Raw genomic sequence first — 21,467 nt, 5'->3', positions numbered from 1 at the left:
TCATTTTATTAATATTTATTTGATACAATTTATATTAAAAAAATACTAAATAATTTTAGACAATTTTTAAATGGTTCTATTTAAATGTCAATTAATATACATTTTATTTTGTTATCTTATTATTTATATAATTTTAATATATATTTGTACATATTTATTTATAAATTTAGAGCATTATTTAATTTTAGACTGTGTTGCATGGGCTTAAAAAGCATTTAAATTGCGATTAGATTGTATTTGTTGGTTTAGATTAGCTTGAAGTTTTAATAGTAATTAAAGCATTTAAAAATGCTCAAACTTTCTGTTATATGGTAATTAGTAGAAACAAATTGTTGTTTGTTTTTAAAGTAACTTCAATTTTAGCTCTGACAACGAGTTAAAAAGCAAATTAGAGCAAAGTTCTGCTTGCCGGCGTATGACGCGCATTAAGAAGCAATTAGGAAAATTGAAAGCAAGAAAATCTCGGACTGAGCGGAACGGCAAAGCAACGGGGCAAAAACTGGCATTAGCCAAGGCTGTCACAAAAACAAGCCGACACAACAGTAACAACAACACGACACACCCCAGCAAACACACACAGACAAGTGAGACAAATTAACACAATTACAATCTGCACATGTGTGCGTGTGTGTGTGTGTGTGTGTGTGTTAGTCTTATAAGTCTTATAAGACATGCGTTGGCTATAAAGAAAAACCCAATTAAAAGTGATAAAAGTTATTGAAGCGTTGCCATTGCCAGCGCTGCGCCACGCCGTAGCCTTTAGCTCAATCCCGGAACGCTTCCCAATCTCCAGAGCGAAGCGCTCACAGAAGGCGCACGAAATACAAATGGGCAACAAGCGAAAAGCGGTCAAAAAGTGCCATACCAAATGGCTGCCATTAGTGTGTGTGTGAGTGTGCGTGTGTGTGTCGCCAGGAGCAGCAACACAAACACCAAAAGTCCAGATTATCACACGTTTGTGTCTAGCGACAGGAAAACATAAGTAGCAAAAGCATAGGAAAGAGGCAGAGAGAGTAGAGCAATGGAGTTGTGGGAGGATTTGAGCTAAAGCAAGCTGAAAAGCTTTATTGCGCCATTTTTCAAAACAATTAGAAGATTTTCGTTCGCTTGAAACGCGAACACGACAAGCCAAAGTAGATAAATTGAAGTCGTGGACAATAAGCTAGCCAGTTATTGATAGGCAAGGTGTTAAAAGCATCGACTTAACGACAAGGCACGAAATGGACGCGGACTCTCAGCCAGAACAAAGCCCTGAACTTTGTGCTCTTGAAAGAAAGAAGGTAAACAAGTAAGCTTATTTGTTTTGAAACATTAATATCTACAGAAGAAAATAAATAATGATAGAACTTGATACACTTGGGAAACTTTTGGAAGCTTACAACTTAAATAAAACAGCGAAAGACTTTAACGTCGTTAAGATCATGGAAATTATATTTAAATACAAATATTGTAAATGGGTATAGAAATATATAATATATAATATTTAAATTTAAGTTAAGCCTAAGTATTAAAAAATAATAATTTAATATGGGAATAATATTTTAATATAGAAAGGATTTATTGAATAACAAAATCAACAAATCCTTTTGTAGCTTTTCACCTTTTCCGCTATTTTTCTCTCTCTATCTCTCTCTTTCTTTCTTCTTGAAATTGAAATTAAAATCTAAGTCGCGCTCAGCTGGCATTTAGAGCTGCATTGCATTCGACTGAAGACTGGAAGGATCGAATCCTTAATTAGATTATTCACATAAAGAAATTCTGAATTTAGTGTGTGATCTTAAATCTTAAATGTGTTATAATTATAAGCAAAATTCCATTTTTAATATATAACTATGAGCATGTTCCACAAAAAATTTTATTTTAATTTAAAAATAAATAAAAAATTGGTCTAGCCAGTTTACATATAGATATATATATCTATATAGATATATATACATATACATATATAGGTATTAGACTAAGCCGCAGTTCAGTCTACAGTTCTTGCCCGAATCGCCATCAGAAAGTTTCGCCAAGCCATTTATGAAGCAATCAGATTGGAAAGTAATAAATAAGTAATAGCAAAAGTGATGCAAGAACTTATTACGTGCCGAAAGTGAGGGCAAGCCAAGTTTTTAACTGTAACTTATTTTGCTTAATGGCATGTAATTGACTTTGGCTGGACAATTTGAGCGCCACTTGGTGGACCAATTAAACGCCAGCGATGACCAATTGCAGCTGTCGCCACGAATTGCGGCAAATTGCGGTGCAGACAACGCGGCGTATACGTAATGACAGCGAATGGGCGCGCAATGGGGCAAAAAGGTGCAGAAGTCGCTGAAGCGTAATCAATACATAATTTTAATGCCTTTCAAACAAAAAAAGATAAAAAAAGAATGAAATAAGAACTCAATTATATTTAATGTCCTTGTGCAGCGGCAATTGCTGGCACGGGTCGGTATAAAAGCTGCCGGTTAACGGAAGCGTTATGCAAAGGACTTGCAAAGGACACAGCTAGAGCAGCAGCATGAACTCGTTAATATTCCCAGAGCTTCTGGTGTTACTTTTGCTGTTGCTGTTGCTGTGGCCGCTGACAGCGACGACATCAATGTCGGGCCACGTGTCACTGCCAGCTGACGCAGAAATCCCCAGCGGACAGCAGCAGCAGCAGCAGCTGCCCAATGGAGATTCGTGGGGCAATCAATTGCCGGATATGCTAGTCGCTTACTATCGCCAGCATGCCGTGCACAGTCTGATGCTCGTTGTTTGTCACGCGGACATTGGTGAGTTACGGAAATTCCCATCCGCCTCAACTGCAGTTAACGCATAACTAAATTCATATCCTCTTGCCCCAGATGCGCCACGTTTGCATTCGCTCGTGCAGCATTTTATGGCGCAGGACATCTATGTGCAAGTCTGGACGGAGCACTGTCTGACTGATCTCAAACATGTCAGCAACGAGACGGACAGTACATCTATTGCACCGCCACCACGCAGCTTCCATGCGAATAATGAAACCCACTGGCAGTTGGCATTTGTGCTGCCCGCCCTTCACAATAAGTTGGGCATTCTGCTGCTGCAGTTCCACAGTCCGTGTGCGTTGAACCTGTTACGCTGGTCAGCGGCCACGGAGCATAACTACTTCACGACCAATCGATTTTGGCTGCTGCTCACACAGGATCTGCAGGATCTGAGCCTGCTGGAAGACGAGGAAATCTTTATACCACCCGACAGCGAATTGCGTGTGCTCTGGCATAGTGCAGACGCGCCCTTCACTGCATCCCTGCTAGACGTCTACAAGGTGGCCGCCTTCAAGCCGCCAAAGATTCGTTTGATCGGCCAACAGCTGCACAACTCTCGGCACATTATCCATGCGCTGCAACAGTTCGGCTCAGCGATCACCTACAGACAGAATCTGGAGGGCATTGTCTTCAATACTGGCATTGTTATTGCCTTTCCAGATCTATTTACCACCGTCGAAGATCTCTCCCTGCGACATATCGATACCATCTCTAAAGTCAACCATCGCCTCATGCTCGAACTGGCCAATCGCCTGAACGTGAGGTACGTCATTGTCCTTATACTGACTTGCTTTTCCCGTCAAGGATTTCAGTGAGAATTTGACAGTTTGACGGGCATACATCTAAAATACATATATTCACTGTTCGGACTATATCTGTTATATAGTTTTTCGATTTATTTATTTTGCCTTTTCTCTCTCATCATAAATCAGTTTCCTTATGTTACTCACATTGATTTTCTTTGGCTCTCTGTCACTTTCTCTATTTGTCTCTGTCGTGCTCTTTCTCCTACTGACTCACTGTCTCCCTCTTTTTCTCTTACTCATTCACTCTCTTTCTTTTCTCTGTTTCACATTGTTTGTATTTTACTTTCTCGCTGCCTAGATCTATATTTCCCTCCTCTCTATCTCTTTCTATGCTTCTCATTTTCTCTCTCTCTCTGCCAGCTATAACACTTACCAAACCGTCAATTATGGCTGGCGCCAGCCAAACGGCTCCTTTGACGGCCTAATGGGTCGCTTTCAGCGCTACGAACTGGACTTTGCTCAGCTGGCGATCTTTATGCGTCTGGATCGGCTTGCCCTCTGTGACTTTGTGGCCGAAACGTATCGCGTGAGAGCTGGCATCATGTTTCGCCAGCCGCCGCTGTCAGCAGTGGCCAACATCTTCTCGATGCCGTTTCAGCTAGATGTTTGGATCTCCATAATCGTGCTGGTGATCATAACTATTTTGGTGATGCTATTGGAAATGCTCTTCTCGCCGCACACACATAAGATGTCCTATATGGATTCGCTTAACTTTGTCTGGGGCGCCATGTGCCAGCAGGGATTCTATGTGGATGTGCGCAATCGTTCGGGAAGGATCATAGTCTTTACCACATTCGTGGCCGCCGTGTTCTTGTTCACCTCCTTTTCGGCAAATATTGTAGCTCTGTTGCAGAGTCCCTCGGATGCGATTCAAACGCTGGGAGACTTGGGACAATCACCTCTGGAAATAGGCGTGCAGGATACACAATATAACAAAATCTACTTTACAGAGTCCACTGATCCGGTGACAAAGAGTTTATATCACAAAAAGATTGCACCGAAGGGCGATTATGTTTACATGCGCCCCGCTCTGGGCATGGAGAAAATGCGCACGGGGCTGTTCGCCTATCAGGTAGAGCTGCAAGCGGGCTATCAAATTGTCTCGGATACATTTAGTGAGCCGGAGAAATGCGGACTTATGGAGCTGGAACCCTTCCAGCTGCCTATGCTGGCCATACCAACACGCAAGAACTTTCCCTACAAGGAGCTATTCCGCAGGCAGTGAGTACAGAGAGACAGGCAGCACAGCTAAAGTATTTATGGTTATATCTCCGGCACAGATTACGCTGGCAGCGCGAGGTCAGCCTGGTGAACCGAGAGGATCGCAAGTGGATACCACAGAAACCGAAGTGTGAGAGCGGCGTTGGTGGGTTTGTGTCCATTGGCCTCACCGAATGCCGTTACGCATTTGGCATCTTTGGCTATGGTATCGCACTTAGCTTTGCTGTGTTCCTCACCGAGCTAATCCGCAAGCACAGCAAAGGCATCTACAAGATTTTTAAGAGTTCTAGAGGCATGCAAGATTAAGCTGCAAACAGTTTATTGATTCTTGAATAGTTTGTAGTCCAGTAAAAGGAAACTTAAATGGGTACGGATAGCTCCCTGACCACAGCACGTAGCACATCTGGCGTTTTAAACTGCCAATTGCGGATGCACTTGCTCACGCTACACCACGATTCACCATGGGTGGGCTCTGCGGCTATGCAACGCTCGAGCACCTCTTGCTGCTGCTGCTCCGTGCCATGCAACAGTTCAAACTTGTAGAAGAATGCCCAAGCATCGCCCAAATCTGGATCAATTTTGACCTATGTGAAGAGGTGTTGTTAATAAAGTAAATGTATAATACAGTTAGTAATTGCATTCAGCTCTTACCGTTCGATTGAACCAATCTCTGCACTTGGAGAACTTGTGCTCCGACCAAAACAGCTTGGACACCGCGAGCAGTACGTGCGGATCGTGCTCGCATTTCTTGAGAGCATCCACGGACTTGGTTTTACGCTGTGGCTTCGTTTCCATGAAAATAGCCTCTGCCCACAGCTCACCGGCATTGGGACACTCCTGCAGGGCGCGCGCCATCATTGTGCTGGCTATCTCCTTAAGTCCGGCTCTCAGCTCGACCCGTATCGCCTCCAGCCAGAGCACAGCGACCTTGGGGTTGCGCAGTCTGCCTCGTTCCAAAATTGAACGCGCCTTAGTTAAGACACCCTTACGCTCCTCCAGGTTGGCCGACAGTATCCACAGGGGTATCGAGGTGGGACATTTCTTTAATGCCATCGTGTATGTGGCAGCTGCATCATCCGTACGAAGCTGCTGCTCCTCAATCTGACCTTTCATCATCCAGAGCTTTGGAAATTCTGGGAACACTTCGACGGCTTCGGCCAGCAATCGTAACGCCTCATCCAATCGTTCCAGAGCCCATTCGAGGCGTGCCGATTTCATCATGACTCGAGGAGTCGGCGCCGATCCACGCGCCTTGGCCAGCAAACGTCGTGCTCGTTCATATTCAGAGTTCTCCGATTCCAGCTTGACAGCAGCCAGCCAAATATCCTCGGAATTGGGATTGGCCTGGAAAGCCAACGACAAGATTCCTCTCGCAGCGGGCACATCACCTGCCATCCACTTCGACTTGGCGCCCATCAGCCAGAGTATTTCCGATTTGGGACAATGCGCCACAGCGCGTTGCAGCAGCGCTTCCAACGACTCTCGTGTTCCATGATTCTTCTCAAAGTATGCAGCACGCAACCAAATACTCTTCTTCGATGGAAACATTTGCAGCGCATGCGCGTAGACAGCGCGCGCGCACTCAAATGCATTCTCCTTAGCGCACTGCAACAAAATACCTGTTATAAAATGTTTCTTTTTACGGCAAACTACAAAATCTTCTACTTACGAATTCAGCATCATCAATCCAGGTTTGCTTGCGATCCTCCTCCTCGACTCCAATGCCAATGACGGCCTTTACGATTGCCTGACAGCAATGAACGGCTCCTGATTTTTCCGCCTCGATGGCCTCCTGGAACCAGTGATCTCGGTTGATTTCCACTCCATTGGCTGTGAGCGATGTCAGCGAACGATCGACAATCTTCTCAACCATGTGTATGTTACCATTCGCCTCTTCCAGCTTAGCAGCTGTGGTCCAGATCTGACGATCTGTAGGTATATTCTCACGTGCCTTGTTCAGCACCTTGCGCGCATTCTCATAAGTCTCGAGGCGTGCCAAGGCCAGCCACAGCTCGACACTAGTGTTGCAGCACTCGACAGCACGCGAGAGCAAAATACGAGCATCATCTGGATTTTCCAGCTCCACAGCTGCTTTCCACAGACGCACAGAGTTCGGTATGTGCTCGAGTGCTTTACGAAAGACGCGTCGTTTGGCTTTAGTTTCGGTCTCCAGGTCGGCAGCCTTGATCCAAATGCGCACCGAGGTGGGAATGTGTCGTGCCGCTTGGGCAATTACGGCTTTGGCAGTATCAGGTGGTTGGAGACGTGCCGCCTCCAGCCAGAGATCCTCTGACTGTGGGTTCATTTCGCAGCCACGCATTATCAAATTACGCGCCATTTGTACCTTGCCGGTGACCTCTTCCAAGCGCGCGGACGCTATCCAAGCAGGAGGATGATTAGGATTCGTTTCACGTACGCTCTTAAGTAGCAGACGCGCCTTTTTAATGTCATTGATATCACCACCATAGGTGGGTATCATGCTCTGCAAATCAGTCAAGTAACCCTTAGGATCGACTACCGTTTGTCCCGTCACAGAATCCGAAACTTGCGATAGTTTCACATTCATCAGCGTATTTCTTGCTTGTCCAATTTTACGCAAATCCAAATCACCAGTTGGCGTTAACATGCCAGGCGTGGCTACGCCGGGCACCATGGAAGCCAAGCCAGAGCTGGCGTCCAGGCTGGATGCTGTCTCTCCACCTAGATTCCGCGATAGCACGCTGTCTGGCAACGGAGTAAACTTTTCGGCGCGCGGGTTGCGCTGTTTGCGATTGCGGCTGTCGCCCACTTCGGGTATTGTGGACCATTCTTCGCTGGTAACGGTGGCTAGCGAACGCTTCAGATCGCTAAACTGCTGTTGAATTTTCGGACGCTCCTGACGATAACGTTCCAAATCTTCACGTAAGCGACGGTCGCGATATTCCTTGCGTTTTTCATCCATACGCTTTTCTATGGAATCGTAAATTGCGTCCGCCTCTTCGTCATCTTTGTCATAAGGATCCTTAGAGAATAGTGATCCGCTGTAGCCACTAAACTCGTCATAGTTCGAGTCATTCAAATCCTCATCTTCCTCCTCCTCTTCATCCTTCTTTTTGCGTTTTGTGGCAGGCGGCGCATGGCGATCATCGGAAACATCGTTGGCATCTCGCGCAGGACCAATATCCGAACGTGTCGTAAAACCAGTGGCACTAAATTTAAATGAAAAAAAAAACATTAGATAAATTTGTATTGATTGCAAAACTTATAATAAAAAAAACATACCCACGACCCACGCCGGCAACATATCCAAGCGGTGCCGGCACACCCAGAAAGTGCTTTTTATTACGGTTAGCAATTACCGCAGCGGTTATATTTGACATTTTTCCAAAGAGTTCACGATAGCTTTAATATTATTTATAATAAATTTCACCGAAATAAACAAAACGTTTGCGCTGCTTTTTGCAATTGTGGCATTCGCACAGAATGAGAGCCTTTTGGAGATGGAACCGTTTTAAAAATCCAATTGTACATATCTATCTAAACTATCGCTTATTAATATCGATGTCTTGCTTTCAATCGAAATCTCTGTCGATACTCTCTAACAAAAGCTAATCGAACAAAATTCGGCAAAGAGCAAAAAAGTACTTTAATCGTTTTCGCAAATTACGCTTGCAAACAAAACACTGCAAGATGCCCGTGCTGCCCATGCCGCCGCTAATGCAGGTATGTGCTAATGTACTTTTTCATATACCTTTTATTTGACTTAAATAATGTGTACGACACATTTAAAGAATGCCGTCGAGCCAATGCAAGTGGATGCGCCCCCGAATGAAGACAACGAAAACAATGAAGAGCAGCAAATTGTAGTAGAGAATCCAACAATTGACTTGGAGGTATATGCCAATCAGTACACTGGCATTGCACGACTCGATCGTCTAATTTACGTCGCCGACGTTTGCCCGCTACTCTCGGTGGAGGCTCTCAAAATGGCCATCACCTATGTCCAATCGACATATAACGTAAAAGTATATCAAATGCTGCACAAGCGTTTAAGTGATCTGCAGGTAGTTGGTGGAGTTGTGGGTGGTGGCTCCGCTGCTGTTGGTGGTGATCAAGCAGCTGGTGCTGCCGCTGCTGCTGCTGCCGCCGCAGCTGCTGCTCTGCCGGATATCGCTGTACAGCCGGCTGCAGCAGCAGCTCAAGCGAATGCGAGCAGTGCAGGAGGGGAGAAGGATGCCTTCGCATATGACGCTGTCTGGGTGGATGCCAAGTTAAAGAAGGCTGCGCTCAAGCTGGAGAAACTTGATTCTGATCTAAAGAATTATAAATCGAATTCCATCAAGGAGAGTATCCGACGTGGCCATGACGATCTAGCAGATCATTATCTGAGCTGTGGTGATCTGAATAATGCCTTGAAGTGTTATTCGCGTGCTCGCGATTACTGCACCAGCGGAAAGCATGTGGTTAATATGTGCCTAAATGTTATCAAGGTTTCAATCTACTTAAAAAACTGGGCGCATGTCATGAGCTACATATCAAAGGCGGAGAGCACACCAGACTTTTCCGAGGGTTCCAAGGAGGCAAATGCGCAAGTGCACACACGTCTGGAATGCGCCGCCGGTTTGGCCGAGCTGCAGCAAAAGAAATACAAAGTGGCGGCCAAACACTTTTTGGCTGCTAATTTTGATCATTGCGACTTTCCAGAGATGATCTCCACCAGCAATGTGGCCGTCTATGGCGGTCTCTGCGCCTTGGCCACGTTTGATCGACAGGAGCTGAAGCGCCTAGTGATTGCTTCCACTTCTTTCAAGTTGTTCCTCGAACTGGAGCCGCAACTGCGTGATATTATTTTCAAATTCTACGAGAGCAAGTACGCCAGTTGCCTGACACTGCTCGACGAGATTCGTGACAATCTGCTGGTGGATATGTACATTGCTCCACATGTCAGCACACTCTACACGAAAATACGCAATCGTGCGCTGATTCAATACTTCAGCCCATATATGTCTGCCGATATGCACAAAATGGCCACAGCCTTCAACTCGACCGTGGGTGATCTGGAGAATGAGGTGATGCAACTGATACTGGATGGCCAAATCCAGGCGCGCATCGACTCCCACAACAAGATCCTCTATGCCAAGGAGGCCGATCAGCGCAACAGCACCTTTGAGCGTGCGCTCCTGATGGGCAAACAATATCAGCGCCACACCCGCATGCTAATCCTGCGCGCTGCCATGCTCAAGAGTCACATTCATGTGAAGAGCGTTTCTCGCGAGAGTGGCAGCAATCATGGCGCCGAGCTCTGTGTCTCTGCAGGCTCCAGCACAACCGCACAAATGGCTCGAATTTAAAGTAAACAACAAACAACAACAGCAACAACAATATAGCAACATTCGATTACATGTGGTAGCTTGCTAAGCTTTTGCAAGTTGCCTTTTTATTTTACTTTTGGCGAACCTGATTTGTGCGGCTAAATAAAATCTTATAGCAAAGCTAATTATGTATAAATGGTGTTTAGCTATGTCTTGTTATGCATAAGCCGTGTATGTGTATCTGTTTCTGCTCTTTTCATAAAAACTCAATCAGTTAAAATAGCTCATGAGAAATTGAGTGATGCCGCCAGCTATAAAAGGGCGAGCCTGCTGCATTATTAACGATTGTTGGTGCTATTAATATACAAACAAATTGTGCCCAAGGAAAACCACTTCTTCACTGTGAGTTGTAATAAAACGGTTATATTGGTGGGCCTTAGTGGCGTTTCAAATATAAAACTGTAAATGCTCATAATGTCAATATCTGTCGCGTTTTCTGTGTTCCGCCTGCCGTCCTCGTTCGCGTTCTCTTCGATTATCGCCACTGTCCGAACGCTGACGCCTTTGTCTTGCTCTCTCCTCTCTGTGAGCGCTGCGGGATCTTTCGCGATGTCCACTGCTACGGTGATTATTATCTCTGTGTCTGCTGTGCCGCTCCTCAGCAGCGGCTTGGAAGCCATTTGTGTGACCATTTCGGCTGTGTGATTGGTGGCGTTCACCAATGTGATGCTCTCTATTTTCTCTCAGCTTACTGCGTGAACGGGATCTCTCTCTGATCTTTTGATTGTTTTTGTGGCGGTGTTTTTGGTCAGCTGAGTCGCTCTCTGAATCGGAAGATGATGAAGAAGATGAGCTACTCCCTGTAGTCTTGCTCTTGCTCTTGCTCTTCTTCTTTTTGCTGTCCTTTTTCGACTTTTTTCTGCTGGACTTGAGTGATTTTTTTTCACCTTTGCGTTTCATACGCTCAATTTTTTCTAGTTTTTTCAACAATTTTAATTTTTGCTTTTTGCTCAGCGATTTAAGGAATAGGAGCTCTGGATTCTGTTGCCTGGCGGCGCGTGTTGCTTCATCCTCCTCGTCGCTGGGAACTAGCTGATGGCGCTGCTGCACATCCTTAATGCTCTGCAGTTCCAATGCCGAATGCTTCATCATCAAACCATCCTCCTTCATTTGCTCCTCAAGTACATTCTTGGACATAATATCGTTCGCCTCCGACTCGGAGTGCAGTTTGCGTGCCTCACTCATCGATATGCTGTACATGCTACACTCTTTATCCGTGTTGATGTGCCCCCATTTGTGGCACTTGAGACAGCGTACGTTACGCACTTGAATACCAAAGGGCTGATCCCGTATTTCGGTGTCACCCTTGCAGTACGACTCACGTGGCGCATTGTATTTGCGCTGCCACTCAAACTTGTATTCCGGTTCATTGTCGTCCTTTTCACGCTCCTTGCGCACACCTGGCGGAGGCTCGTACATGAAGTTAACGCTCAGCTTGTCCTTGCTATCCTTGCTGAGCATCGCCTTGTTTTCATGCAGATTCTGTTCCTTCTCATATTGTGTGCGCAACTCCTCCTGTTTCTTCTTATACGCCTCAGCTTGCTGTTCTGCCATCCACACCTAAACATTTCATTACATTTAATTGTGAAAAAAATTTGGCAACATAAACGTTTAGTTACTACTTACCCGCTTAAGATTATCTCTTGAGGCGGGATGAAAGAACTTCTTACACATATAATTGTTGAAACCTTTACCCATCTTGTAACGTTATTTCATATGATTTTAATATATAAAAGAAATATTCCACAATTTGTTGCTCTGTTTTGCAATGCTTAGCTAAAATTGAGTATGCTGCGTATGTTTATTATAATTTGTGATAATACTCTTACCTATCGATAGAATTTCAATCTCTTATCAAAGAATCAGTGAACCGATATTCTTTTGAATTGCAAGGAAATTCTCCACATGCGCCTATTGTTTTTTATTTAATAAGAATTCAATGTAAATTAAAAAAAATATTGAATCATATGGGAATAAAATCTGTAACTAATAAGGTCTGACTTAAAAAACTTATCTTATGAATCGATAGTTTAGAAATTAAAATTGGGCTGACACTCATGATGCAATGCTGTCTTAAGTCTGTGTTAATCGTTTACCAACACTTCACAACTGCGCAAATACGCGACATTTAACATCTTTTGAAATTTAATTTATCTGTATACATTGTGTAAAATGAATGCAATGGATGCGAACAATATGGTATGTTGTCCTTACAACAAGGCGCATAAAATGCTGCGCAAAAAACTGCAACAACACATACTGAAATGTCGAGAAATCTACAAAGACGAAGTGGAACTGCTTGTATGTCCATTTAACAAGGCGCATCTTATACCTGAGCCAGATTTTTTAGTAAGTGACACGCTGGAAACGATCGTTGAACTTTGTTAAAATCTCCCTCTCACACACACACAGCAACACACAAGATCGTGCATCGATCGAAAAATCATTGCGCATTATCAGCACAATGCGCCCGCCACCATAAACGAAGAGACGAAACACGAAAAAATTGAAACAGAAGAGAACTGGGACGACGAATATGTGCCAGACTATGATCCACAACAGTATGTTGTCAACGCAAACATTGTTCGTGAGCCGAATGGCATGTTCCCCTCACAGCGCAAGGCATTTATAAAAGAGGAGCGCAAGCGTTTGCTAGGTGAAGACAGCGACGGAGAAACCAGTGGGAGCACGCAAAGAGTAAAAGCGCCAACTAAGACCAAAGCCAACTCCACAGTAACACAGCGTTCGGCGCCCTACAAATTACCAAATCGTAATCGCTGACTTAGAACAAATTGCAATTTGATACCAAAGTTTAATCATAAAATATATATATCATTTAAGGTCTAAAGAGTTTACATATAATTCTTCCGTTTAAATATAACAGTAATAAATTTGTTATCGTTTTACGAAACCTCCAATCCCCTACCTTTATTTTTATGTCGAGGTTTATTCGTACAATATATGCTATTTAAATGACATGTAAATAACAGACAAGTGCGTGTTGTAAATGCATACATATACTATGCAATATGTTATCGTTTTTCAGCAAAACGTCGTCGTTCACTGGCTCGAAAATCTCGACGTGCTGCCTTCGATTGACCATTGAGGCAGCTTGAACGTATCACCAAATTTTCCTCACAATAGACACTCGGATTATAGGTTGGAGCATCGGGTTCTTTGTCCCAGTCTTCCTCACATTCAACCAAATCTATGCTTGCAGATTCACCCACCGATGGCAATTGTTCCTTGTCCGCATACCTTTCCAAGCTGGCACGTTCCGGGCATACTTTTATGTGCGCCTACACAGTAGCAAAGTATTGAAAATTGTATGGCCTGCAACAGTTTGAAAATGTGACTTACCTTCAGCTGTTCCGCATTGAAGCGGTGATTTGCATTAAAGGGACAAAGAAGCAATTTATTTGTGGTATCAGAATTGCGGCTGCAGCGTACCAGATGTTTTGTTAGACGCCCACGTAGCACTACGTGTCCCTTATTATACGGACATGTGACAAAATCATTGAATGAACTCGAGGATGCCATTTTTTCAAATCAATACAAATGTTCAATGCTGCTGCAGCAAAAGCAAATTCAGCAGCTCAAACTGTAGTGAACCGATGTCGATAACTGACAGCTACATATGATAGCGATAACGATACATTTCAAATTTTCCCTTACTATATTTTTTGTAATACTTGTGCTTACCCTTGTTTTTTCCAGTTTAACTATTCATATCTTTCTCACTTAATAAATCGTAGCTGAGTAATTTGACATATAGTTCCAATGCAAATGACTGATCAATAATAAAAAAAAGCCTGCCCAAGTTTTTAAGACCTAATTATTACCAGGACATCTCAAAATTATTATTTCATAAGAAAATTGAATTTACCGACATATATAATATCGACTTAAATAACCCGACTTGGAATTAACACATTTATATTGATCAACTGTTAATACTAAACTTGTAAGCATATTCTCTAGTCGCAATATGGACAGAACTTGATTCCAAACACTGGAGCTGACGATAGCTCCAGTCTCAGTTCCAGTCAAGACTTTTAGTACAGCTTTAAATATTGGATTTGAACCAAATATGTATTAAAAACACAAAACCAAATAATCAAAAGAAATAAATTTGTAATTTACAATTTTTTGGGAAAATTTAACTCTTCTTTATTGTAAAAGAATTGTGGCATTTTCTCACTTCACACAATATCTTCGAATTCTCATTGACACTAAGCGTTACGGTAAAAACTGTAAACAGCGACGTCGTTGATGTTATTACTGCTGCTGCACATATAACTATGGTTGTTGTTGTTGTTGTTAGGTGCTTGGAAGGGAGCATTTACGCTGTCTCCATGGGCTGAGCGGCAGTCTCTTCGGTGTATTTGCCCTTATCCTTGCCCAAAGCAGCCAAACGTCCCTTGCTGCGACGCTCCAGAATGGCCTTGCGATCCTTGTCAAGCTTCAGCTTAACAATCAGAACTTTGCTGGGATGGATGCCAACGTAGACGTTGGTGCCGTTCGCGTTCTCACGCTGGATCTTCTCAATGTAAACCACGAACTTCTTACGGTAAGCCTGGACAACTTTGCCCACCTGGCTGCCCTTGTTGTGGCCGCGGATCACCTGAACCTCGTCGTCACGACGAATGGGCATCGAGCGCACGTTGTACTTCTGACGCAGCTCCTTGGACAAAGGTGCGGACATCAGGCGACGGCGGATGTGTGACGGAGCCTGGAAGTGGCGCTTGCGGTTCTTCCTGCGCGACGACGACACAAACTTATTCAATTTCATTTTGATTGGTTGTGCGGGCTGTGGAAACGTAAAACAATTCCATTTATTAGCAACTTTTCGAAATCATTTTGCATTTGTTTATTTTCGCGAGCTGGTTTGTACCCGATGAAATTGGTAAAACCGTCAAAATTTCACTTAAATAGTTTGTGCCACACTGTGTGCTACACATTTTCATTATTAACTCGCCAAAATAAACAATGATGGCTGCACAAATACGAAATTATATTGAACATAAGAACTTACACCAAACTACCGTCGTAATAACAACGAAAAGAAAGAAATTTGACAGCTGCGACCGGCGGAAGTGTCAAAAATTGTACTCAAAATGGTAACCAAACGTTTTACAACACTGTCTTCTAGCGTTGCCACTTGAAGCTCAACAGTTGTTCGGCTAATGTAATATTTTTGAATTGGAATGCTTATGCACATTGCCCATGTGATTTGGCTAACTTTGAATGAAAGCAGAAATAAACCTTAAGTAAATATTCGCAGTGATCTTGACATAGACGGAAAATGTTTTGTAATCCAATTGAACACGCGAGCAGCGTATCATGCATAACGGTTAGACGCTTTGAGCACATTTGCTGTGTTGAATTTCTGCCGTGAGAGCTTTTAAATTCTTGATTTTCTTCTTTCTGCTGATCGGTGACCAAAATCTGCCGCTGGAGCCTAATTGGAAATCAGTCGCGCCTGAGAAGTCAACTGATACAGTTGTGCGTGGGAAGAGCTCGAAACAGTGTCCAGTTTCTAGTTTGGTTGAATTTACTTCTGTGCAAGCACAAACTTACTTACTCTATATAAAGATTCAAGATGATGAACAGCCTGAAGAAGATGCCCATGCGTATGGTAAGCTACTGCCACGCCCCTTTGATTTCCTAGCTAAATTTGAACTTGAATTCTTTTCAATGCTTTTTATAGCTGGCCAATGCAGCACGTCAGCAAACCGCAGCCATGTCCTCGACGACCGGCCTCCCTCCACCATTGACATACCTCACCGACGATGAGAAAATGATGAAGGAGACAGGTGAGTCCTTTGATCATTAGATCATTAGGTGAATATATATGTACATAGATTGTAGCCTTCACTTGCCTTTCTTAAGCGGTTTCGTAGTGTGCTGCATAAAATGATTTTTAGATAATTTTTTTTTGTAGTCAACATCGGTTTTTGTTACGTAATTTAATCAACGCGTGGTTGTTGTTGTTGTTGTTGTTTATTTATTACTATACAAATTTGGTCAAAGTTGTCTATTTGGTGCGTTTAATGCATTTTATTATTTATTTAATATATTTTGTGCACATCTGTGTGTGTGTGTGCGTGTGCTGATAAAAAAACTGTACATGCTTAGACAATGCGACGGAGCAGAGGGAAATTTGTTGAGTAAAAGAGATAGAAACAGCGGGGGGCGGGGGTGCACTAACTGGTTGATAAGCCCATTTTCGTTGTTGTAATGGAAAAAATGAAATGAAAACTCATTTACACTGGTAATTTTAGTTACATATATACATACATAAAAATATATTAAAAGAAATAAATATATATATATATATATATATGTACATTATATATATATATATATATGTACATTATATATATATATGTGTATAATTTTTGCAACGTTTGCATGCCATGCGGCATTCATTTTAATTAATCAATTTAGCTCAATAAAATTTAGCAAATTATATAATTTTCTTCAGTTAAAGTAAGGATATTTATATCCTTGCACGACATAATACCTTTATATAGTATATGCCGTTACTTTACATAAGTAAACGTGGCAGCTTATTTTCTGTATATATAAAATATATATACACACATATTTATATATATTATATATATAAAAATTAAAAGGATCTTTTTGTATTTTTATTATATCAATTTTTTTTTCATTTCTATTATTTAATGTCAACGTGGCATTTTCCATATTTATTATATTTTTATATAACTTAATATTTATATACATTTCACACATGTGAAAATAACTAATGTTATTTGCATTTCAATTTTCATATGTTTTTTTTCCATATCCACAATTGCGACGCGAGTAAAAACAATAACATAACACCGCAGCAAGTTGATGTATATGTGTGTGTGCTAAAAATAGCTTGCTTCGCAGTCGCTTTAACAGTCTTTGCTTTTGACAGAGCTGTTGAGTGGACGACGATGGCGCAGAGCGCTAAAGGGCTGCCTAAATTTGTACGAGCTCGCATTTAGTGAAAAAGTCGCGTGTTCGAGCTTCGTTCGCCGACTCCACCGACTGTGGTGGAGAATGAGCAGAATTTTTGTGTTTTGTGTAGAGTAAAAAAAATGTAACTGTGTAAGGGAGCTTTTTTGAGGATCATTTCTCTTCCCTTTATGGGTTTTCACAAGTCAGTCAGCTGTTCAGTTGTAATACGTTTAAACTCCACAGCGTTACACTTGTGATAGAGCAAATATGCAGCTGTGCCACGCCTCCGCCCATTGTGTTCACTGTTCTAGTGGCACGCGGGCAATGGATTTGTGTGGCACTGGTCGCGTAATTCACCTAGAGAGTTGAACCAGCGGAGCAGTGGGAGAGTAAAGTCCCCTTTGTACAAACCGCTGATTCCTAGTTGGAGGATTGACAAATTAATTTTTTATCCATTTATTTGTATAAGAATTGACAGTTCTATAATTTTCCCATTATTTATATTTGAATAGTTGATATACTTTCCCTTTGTTTTTGATATTTCGCATTCCCTTTTTTGTGGGAAACAGTAATTAATACTTGCATTAACCTCGCTTGCGTATGTAGATTGGGACAGTAGAGGGTTCAAGGTGCGGCCTGCTACATGATCTGATGTTCATACTTATCAGAATGTTGCGTAACATCCACTGCATGCTAAGTGCTCAAACCAGTTTCAAAAGACACTGCAAATCTTTGGGAATAGGTATTGGGAAAAGAAAAATAAAAATTATTTATATACATATATATATATATATATATATATATACATATACATATATATATTTATGTATACATATATGCTGAAGAACTAATAATATACTTTATTGGTACAGTTGTGTGCAAAGATCGTATGATAGTTCGAAAGACTTAATAAAATTCGAGCAACTAAATTAACAACAACTGAAGTCAAGGATAGCGAAAGGACACCAGCTGTTGACTAGTACATGCATCTATACCTATTTATTAATGTAATCTGCATTCAAATATTTATAAATTCAATTAATTATACAAGTTTTCCAACTATGGCTAAGAATTAGCATTCGTTAACAAAGTGGGCGTGTGCCCGGCGTTCGCAACATTTGCGGGCTTCCCGAGTAAAAACAACGCGACAAGTAAAATGCCCTCAACGAATGATATCAATAAGAAATAATAAAAAAAATTAATGTGTGTGTGTGCGTGAGAGAGAGCGACAGAGAGGGAGAGCGGCTCGTTTAGAGAGAGCGCCACGCGAGCAGAGAATTTGCGGCATTATTGATAAAGCGGATACACGCGTATACACACATACCAACAACATAAACGATACAAAGCACACACACGCGCTCGCATACATGCATACTTTGAATACGTATGGGAACCAGTTTATTATAACGTCATTCAAAGCTTGTTAGAAAGCTTCTCGATCATAACAAACAGCTAAACTTTCTGAAAGCTCGCCGAGCGTATTAATAGCATTTAGGAGGCCTTTCAGGCAACGACTACAAAAAGTTCAAAGCAAAGCCAAAAGCTTTATATCTTTGCTTATCTTTATGTTCACTATAGATGATGCTGATAATGGCACTTGAGTAATCTATTTATTGTACGCTTTTATTGTAGTTAAATAACGGTTTATAAAAATATACAGATTATTTAATTCTTCAATGGATTTTTAATTTGGTTTCCAGTTGCCAAGTTGGCCCAGGATCAAATTTTGCCTCTGGTCAAGAAAATGGACTTTGAGCACAAGTTCGACCCGTCCGTGGTGAAGGCCGTCTTTGAGAACGGTCTTATGGGCATTGAAATTGATACGGAACTGGGCGGCAGCGGCTGCAACTTCATGACCAACATCATCGTTGTCGAGGAACTGTCCAAGATCGATCCAGCTGTCGCTGCTTTCGTGGATATTCACAACACATTGGTCAACTCACTGATGATCAAGTTTGGCAACGACGAGCAGAAGAAGAAATATTTGCCCAAGCTGGCGCAGGAATATGCCGGCAGCTTTGCTCTGACTGAGCCGGGCGCAGGCTCTGATGCCTTCTCCCTAAAGACTGTGGCCAAGAAGGATGGCTCACACTACGTGATAAATGGCACTAAGATGTGGATTTCCAACTCGGATGTCGCTGGTGTCTTCCTGGTCTTTGCCAATGCCAAGCCTGAGGATGTAAGTAAAGCTTAATTTTTGAGATTTTGTAGTTGTTGAGTGTCCTTGCATCCCTTTATACTGATGGATGTCCTTCATGATGGATTTGATCTCCTTTAATGAAAGGCGTGCACTACATCCTTATTGAATATCCTTAAATGTTCCTTAATGAATAATTTGTAGTCCTTTCTTATAGAATGTCCTTTTATTTCCGTTGATCACACTCAATTTCCTTTCAGGGCTATCGTGGCATTACCACCTTCATTGTGGATCGCGAGACTCCCGGTCTGATTGTGAACAAGCCAGAGGATAAGCTGGGCATTCGCGCCTCCGGCACCTGCATGTTGACCTTCGACAATGTCCGCGTGCCCGAGGAGAATATCCTGGGTACCTTTGGCCATGGCTACAAGTATGCCGCTGGCTTCCTGAATGAAGGTCGCATCGGTATTGGCGCCCAGATGGTGGGTCTTGCCCAGGGCACCTTTGATGCCACCATTCCATATCTGTTGGAGCGCAAGCAGTTCGGCGATGCCATCTACAACTTCCAGTCCATGCAGCATCAGATCGCCACCATTGCCACAGAGATTGAGGCGGCTCGTCTGCTCACCTACAATGCGGCTCGCCTGCAGGAGGCCGGCGTACCCTTCCTCAAGGAGGCGGCTATGGCCAAGTTCTACGCCTCAGAGGTGGCACAGCGTGCGGCCACCAAGTGCATCGACTGGATGGGCGGCGTGGGTTTCACCCGTGACTTCCCCCAGGAGAAATACTATCGTGATGCCAAGATCGGTGCCATCTATGAGGGAACCACCAACATGCAGCTGAGCACCATTGCCAAGTGCATCAAGAAGGAGTTCTCTGGTTAAGCGACCCCCTAACCCCAAAATCCCCAAATCCCTAAATCCCTTAATCCCTAAATCTGTATATATAAAGCTGCGATATCGTACGACAGATACGTCAAGTGCATTTAGCTGGACTGGTAAATGATTTCTAAGGATCGTTGCCAACGCATTTACAACAATTTTTTTTGTTAACTTTTATTAAATACGATTCAATTTATAAAGAAACTGGAAAAATATTTTATTATTTCAATTAGCACGTCCGTCGGTTGTGGTAAATGCAGCCAGCAGTACATTGATCACAGTGATAAGGAAGACCCCCATTATGAGAACCTCATTGGTTCGCATATAGTTACGATTCTGACAGCGTTTAAGGCGGCGCTATGAAGGGACATGCGATCAATTAGATTAAAATATATGTATCAAAAATATATTTGGATATACCTTAAAGATGAGTACAATGCCCACAAGCAGTTGCAGCACCAGGGAAAGTATGACCAGAGCCAAGCTGCAATAGAATGTGGATGATGCATGGTTGTAGGTGATCAGAAATCGCAGCTGATTAGCATTTGCCGAGAGCAAGGCTATGTCCATGAGACCTAAAAGTATAGCACGCACAAAGGGGACAATTAGATATGATTCTTATGGAAGTTTTTACATCATATTGAAATATAGATGCCGAAAATAAAGTAAATATAGGAATCTCTAACCATCCTCAAGAGTTTGTATCTTTCAAGCTATTTTTTTTATAGTCTAAATTCTCATTTCAATTTCATCCCAATATCATTTTCTGTTTGAAAGTCCCAGCAGGCTATTTCCCAGTATAAGCCGACACTAAAAATACTATTTTCAGCCGCAAGGGAATTTAGCTTGACGTTAGGATAGGTTAGTTGAGTAACGGCGTAGTATATATGCACTTCCGACTATTACAAAGTACGAAGCACAAATAGTTCTTAGACTTAATATTCTATTATTCTATTCTATTCTAATATTACAACACTGAACTCTCACTTACCCTCGGCTACATTTTTACTGGTTGCATAGTTATGGCCGCCCGATAATACGCTGGGACTTTTTTTGCATTTGCTCTGCACTTTGGCAGCATTATCGTTCAGCTGAACAACTTCCTGATCTTGCCGCTGCTCGCTGCAGCACTGTCCCGTAACGGTGCTGGCGAAGCTGCCCTCAGAGCTGAGCGTATCCTCCACTTCGATAACTACCTCCTTGCTGCCGCCCATTTGCATAAATTTGAGTCAGCTGTGCGCATTGATTGACAATTAACAACTAAAGTGAATATTTATACCATTCCAAAGCTTTTTTGTGCCATTTGTAAACATTCATTGAAAGTTGCGGTTGTC

General features: G+C 42.5%; 9 protein-coding genes across 9 annotated transcripts; 4 read left to right on the top strand and 5 right to left on the bottom strand.

The window, feature by feature from the left end:
- Positions 1 to 2,553: 2,553 nt before the first annotated feature.
- Positions 2,554 to 5,124, top strand: LOC111592289. Its single transcript, XM_023304392.2, has 4 exons — positions 2,554 to 2,762; positions 2,835 to 3,543; positions 3,947 to 4,807; positions 4,867 to 5,124. The coding sequence occupies exons 1-4, from the start codon at positions 2,588 to 2,590 to the stop codon at positions 5,111 to 5,113; spliced, it is 1,992 nt and encodes a 663-aa protein (XP_023160160.2). The 5' UTR covers positions 2,554 to 2,587; the 3' UTR covers positions 5,114 to 5,124.
- Positions 5,125 to 5,152: 28 nt separating this feature from the next.
- LOC111592283 (pre-mRNA-processing factor 6) lies at positions 5,153 to 8,279 on the bottom strand. The gene is made up of 4 exons (XM_023304385.2): positions 8,069 to 8,279; positions 6,477 to 7,995; positions 5,459 to 6,412; positions 5,153 to 5,391 (listed from the first exon to the last, which is right to left on the bottom strand). The coding sequence occupies exons 1-4, from the start codon at positions 8,164 to 8,166 to the stop codon at positions 5,167 to 5,169; spliced, it is 2,796 nt and encodes a 931-aa protein (XP_023160153.2). The 5' UTR covers positions 8,167 to 8,279; the 3' UTR covers positions 5,153 to 5,166.
- Positions 8,280 to 8,340: 61 nt separating this feature from the next.
- LOC111592284 (COP9 signalosome complex subunit 1b) lies at positions 8,341 to 10,290 on the top strand. Its single transcript, XM_023304386.2, has 2 exons — positions 8,341 to 8,509; positions 8,578 to 10,290. The coding sequence occupies exons 1-2, from the start codon at positions 8,477 to 8,479 to the stop codon at positions 10,135 to 10,137; spliced, it is 1,593 nt and encodes a 530-aa protein (XP_023160154.2). The 5' UTR covers positions 8,341 to 8,476; the 3' UTR covers positions 10,138 to 10,290.
- A 133-nt stretch (positions 10,291 to 10,423) lies between these two features.
- On the bottom strand, positions 10,424 to 11,914 carry LOC111592285 (corepressor interacting with RBPJ 1). Its single transcript, XM_023304387.2, has 2 exons — positions 11,785 to 11,914; positions 10,424 to 11,718 (listed from the first exon to the last, which is right to left on the bottom strand). The coding sequence occupies exons 1-2, from the start codon at positions 11,854 to 11,856 to the stop codon at positions 10,576 to 10,578; spliced, it is 1,215 nt and encodes a 404-aa protein (XP_023160155.1). The 5' UTR covers positions 11,857 to 11,914; the 3' UTR covers positions 10,424 to 10,575.
- A 308-nt stretch (positions 11,915 to 12,222) lies between these two features.
- Positions 12,223 to 12,960, top strand: LOC111592286 (gametocyte-specific factor 1 homolog). The gene is made up of 2 exons (XM_023304388.2): positions 12,223 to 12,507; positions 12,571 to 12,960. Exons 1-2 carry the CDS (start codon positions 12,331 to 12,333, stop codon positions 12,937 to 12,939), a joined length of 546 nt encoding a protein of 181 aa, XP_023160156.2. The 5' UTR covers positions 12,223 to 12,330; the 3' UTR covers positions 12,940 to 12,960.
- Positions 12,961 to 13,168: 208 nt separating this feature from the next.
- Positions 13,169 to 13,896, bottom strand: LOC111592288 (gametocyte-specific factor 1 homolog). Its single transcript, XM_023304390.2, has 3 exons — positions 13,861 to 13,896; positions 13,519 to 13,789; positions 13,169 to 13,457 (listed from the first exon to the last, which is right to left on the bottom strand). Exons 2-3 carry the CDS (start codon positions 13,696 to 13,698, stop codon positions 13,191 to 13,193), a joined length of 447 nt encoding a protein of 148 aa, XP_023160158.1. The 5' UTR covers positions 13,699 to 13,789; positions 13,861 to 13,896; the 3' UTR covers positions 13,169 to 13,190.
- A 566-nt stretch (positions 13,897 to 14,462) lies between these two features.
- On the bottom strand, positions 14,463 to 15,286 carry LOC111592287 (60S ribosomal protein L26). The gene is made up of 2 exons (XM_023304389.2): positions 15,194 to 15,286; positions 14,463 to 14,968 (listed from the first exon to the last, which is right to left on the bottom strand). The coding sequence occupies exon 2, from the start codon at positions 14,948 to 14,950 to the stop codon at positions 14,501 to 14,503; it is 450 nt and encodes a 149-aa protein (XP_023160157.1). The 5' UTR covers positions 14,951 to 14,968; positions 15,194 to 15,286; the 3' UTR covers positions 14,463 to 14,500.
- Positions 15,287 to 15,613: 327 nt separating this feature from the next.
- On the top strand, positions 15,614 to 20,309 carry LOC111592256 (short/branched chain specific acyl-CoA dehydrogenase, mitochondrial). Its single transcript, XM_023304338.2, has 4 exons — positions 15,614 to 15,796; positions 15,869 to 15,974; positions 18,816 to 19,294; positions 19,513 to 20,309. Exons 1-4 carry the CDS (start codon positions 15,761 to 15,763, stop codon positions 20,134 to 20,136), a joined length of 1,245 nt encoding a protein of 414 aa, XP_023160106.1. The 5' UTR covers positions 15,614 to 15,760; the 3' UTR covers positions 20,137 to 20,309.
- Positions 20,310 to 20,358: 49 nt separating this feature from the next.
- Positions 20,359 to 21,347, bottom strand: LOC111592295 (ninjurin-1). The gene is made up of 3 exons (XM_023304398.2): positions 21,125 to 21,347; positions 20,554 to 20,708; positions 20,359 to 20,490 (listed from the first exon to the last, which is right to left on the bottom strand). Exons 1-3 carry the CDS (start codon positions 21,345 to 21,347, stop codon positions 20,359 to 20,361), a joined length of 510 nt encoding a protein of 169 aa, XP_023160166.2.
- Between the last annotated feature and the right edge of the window lie 120 nt (positions 21,348 to 21,467).

The sequence above is a fragment of the Drosophila hydei genome, unplaced genomic scaffold (assembly GCF_003285905.1).
Source record: "Drosophila hydei strain 15085-1641.00,03,60 unplaced genomic scaffold, DhydRS2 tig00000001-arrow-pilon, whole genome shotgun sequence".
NCBI classification, from domain to species: domain Eukaryota; kingdom Metazoa; phylum Arthropoda; class Insecta; order Diptera; family Drosophilidae; genus Drosophila; species Drosophila hydei.
Note: the sequence above shows the minus strand (reverse complement) of the source record. Positions and strands in the feature narration are given on the sequence as shown.

Bases quoted from the DNA above. Each gene is read 5' to 3' on its own strand.
- LOC111592283 (XM_023304385.2), bottom strand. From the start codon at position 8,166: ATGTCAAATATAACCGCTGCGGTAATTGCTAACCGTAATAAAAAGCAC. The intron at 7,996-8,068 runs GTATGTTTTTTT...ATTTAAATTTAG, and splicing joins GTTGCCGGCGTGGGTCGTGG to TGCCACTGGTTTTACGACAC. The intron at 5,392-5,458 runs GTAAGAGCTGAA...CTCTTCACATAG, and splicing joins GAGATTGGTTCAATCGAACG to GTCAAAATTGATCCAGATTT.
- LOC111592286 (XM_023304388.2), top strand. From the start codon at position 12,331: ATGAATGCAATGGATGCGAACAATATGGTATGTTGTCCTTACAACAAG. The intron at 12,508-12,570 runs GTAAGTGACACG...ACACACACACAG, and splicing joins TACCTGAGCCAGATTTTTTA to CAACACACAAGATCGTGCAT.
- LOC111592285 (XM_023304387.2), bottom strand. From the start codon at position 11,856: ATGGGTAAAGGTTTCAACAATTATATGTGTAAGAAGTTCTTTCATCCC. The intron at 11,719-11,784 runs GTAAGTAGTAAC...TGAAATGTTTAG, and splicing joins CAAGAGATAATCTTAAGCGG to GTGTGGATGGCAGAACAGCA.
- LOC111592295 (XM_023304398.2), bottom strand. From the start codon at position 21,347: ATGGGCGGCAGCAAGGAGGTAGTTATCGAAGTGGAGGATACGCTCAGC. The intron at 20,709-21,124 runs GTAAGTGAGAGT...CTATACTTTTAG, and splicing joins CAGTAAAAATGTAGCCGAGG to GTCTCATGGACATAGCCTTG. The intron at 20,491-20,553 runs GTATATCCAAAT...GTCCCTTCATAG, and splicing joins GCATTGTACTCATCTTTAAG to CGCCGCCTTAAACGCTGTCA.
- LOC111592289 (XM_023304392.2), top strand. From the start codon at position 2,588: ATGTCGGGCCACGTGTCACTGCCAGCTGACGCAGAAATCCCCAGCGGA. The intron at 3,544-3,946 runs GTACGTCATTGT...TCTCTCTGCCAG, and splicing joins GCCAATCGCCTGAACGTGAG to CTATAACACTTACCAAACCG. The intron at 4,808-4,866 runs GTGAGTACAGAG...TCTCCGGCACAG, and splicing joins AAGGAGCTATTCCGCAGGCA to ATTACGCTGGCAGCGCGAGG.
- LOC111592256 (XM_023304338.2), top strand. From the start codon at position 15,761: ATGATGAACAGCCTGAAGAAGATGCCCATGCGTATG. The intron at 15,797-15,868 runs GTAAGCTACTGC...TGCTTTTTATAG, and splicing joins AGAAGATGCCCATGCGTATG to CTGGCCAATGCAGCACGTCA. The intron at 19,295-19,512 runs GTAAGTAAAGCT...ATTTCCTTTCAG, and splicing joins CCAATGCCAAGCCTGAGGAT to GGCTATCGTGGCATTACCAC.
- LOC111592288 (XM_023304390.2), bottom strand. From the start codon at position 13,698: ATGGCATCCTCGAGTTCATTCAATGATTTTGTCACATGTCCGTATAAT. The intron at 13,458-13,518 runs GTAAGTCACATT...GCTACTGTGTAG, and splicing joins TCAATGCGGAACAGCTGAAG to GCGCACATAAAAGTATGCCC.
- LOC111592287 (XM_023304389.2), bottom strand. From the start codon at position 14,950: ATGAAATTGAATAAGTTTGTGTCGTCGTCGCGCAGGAAGAACCGCAAG.
- LOC111592284 (XM_023304386.2), top strand. From the start codon at position 8,477: ATGCCCGTGCTGCCCATGCCGCCGCTAATGCAG. The intron at 8,510-8,577 runs GTATGTGCTAAT...ACACATTTAAAG, and splicing joins CCATGCCGCCGCTAATGCAG to AATGCCGTCGAGCCAATGCA.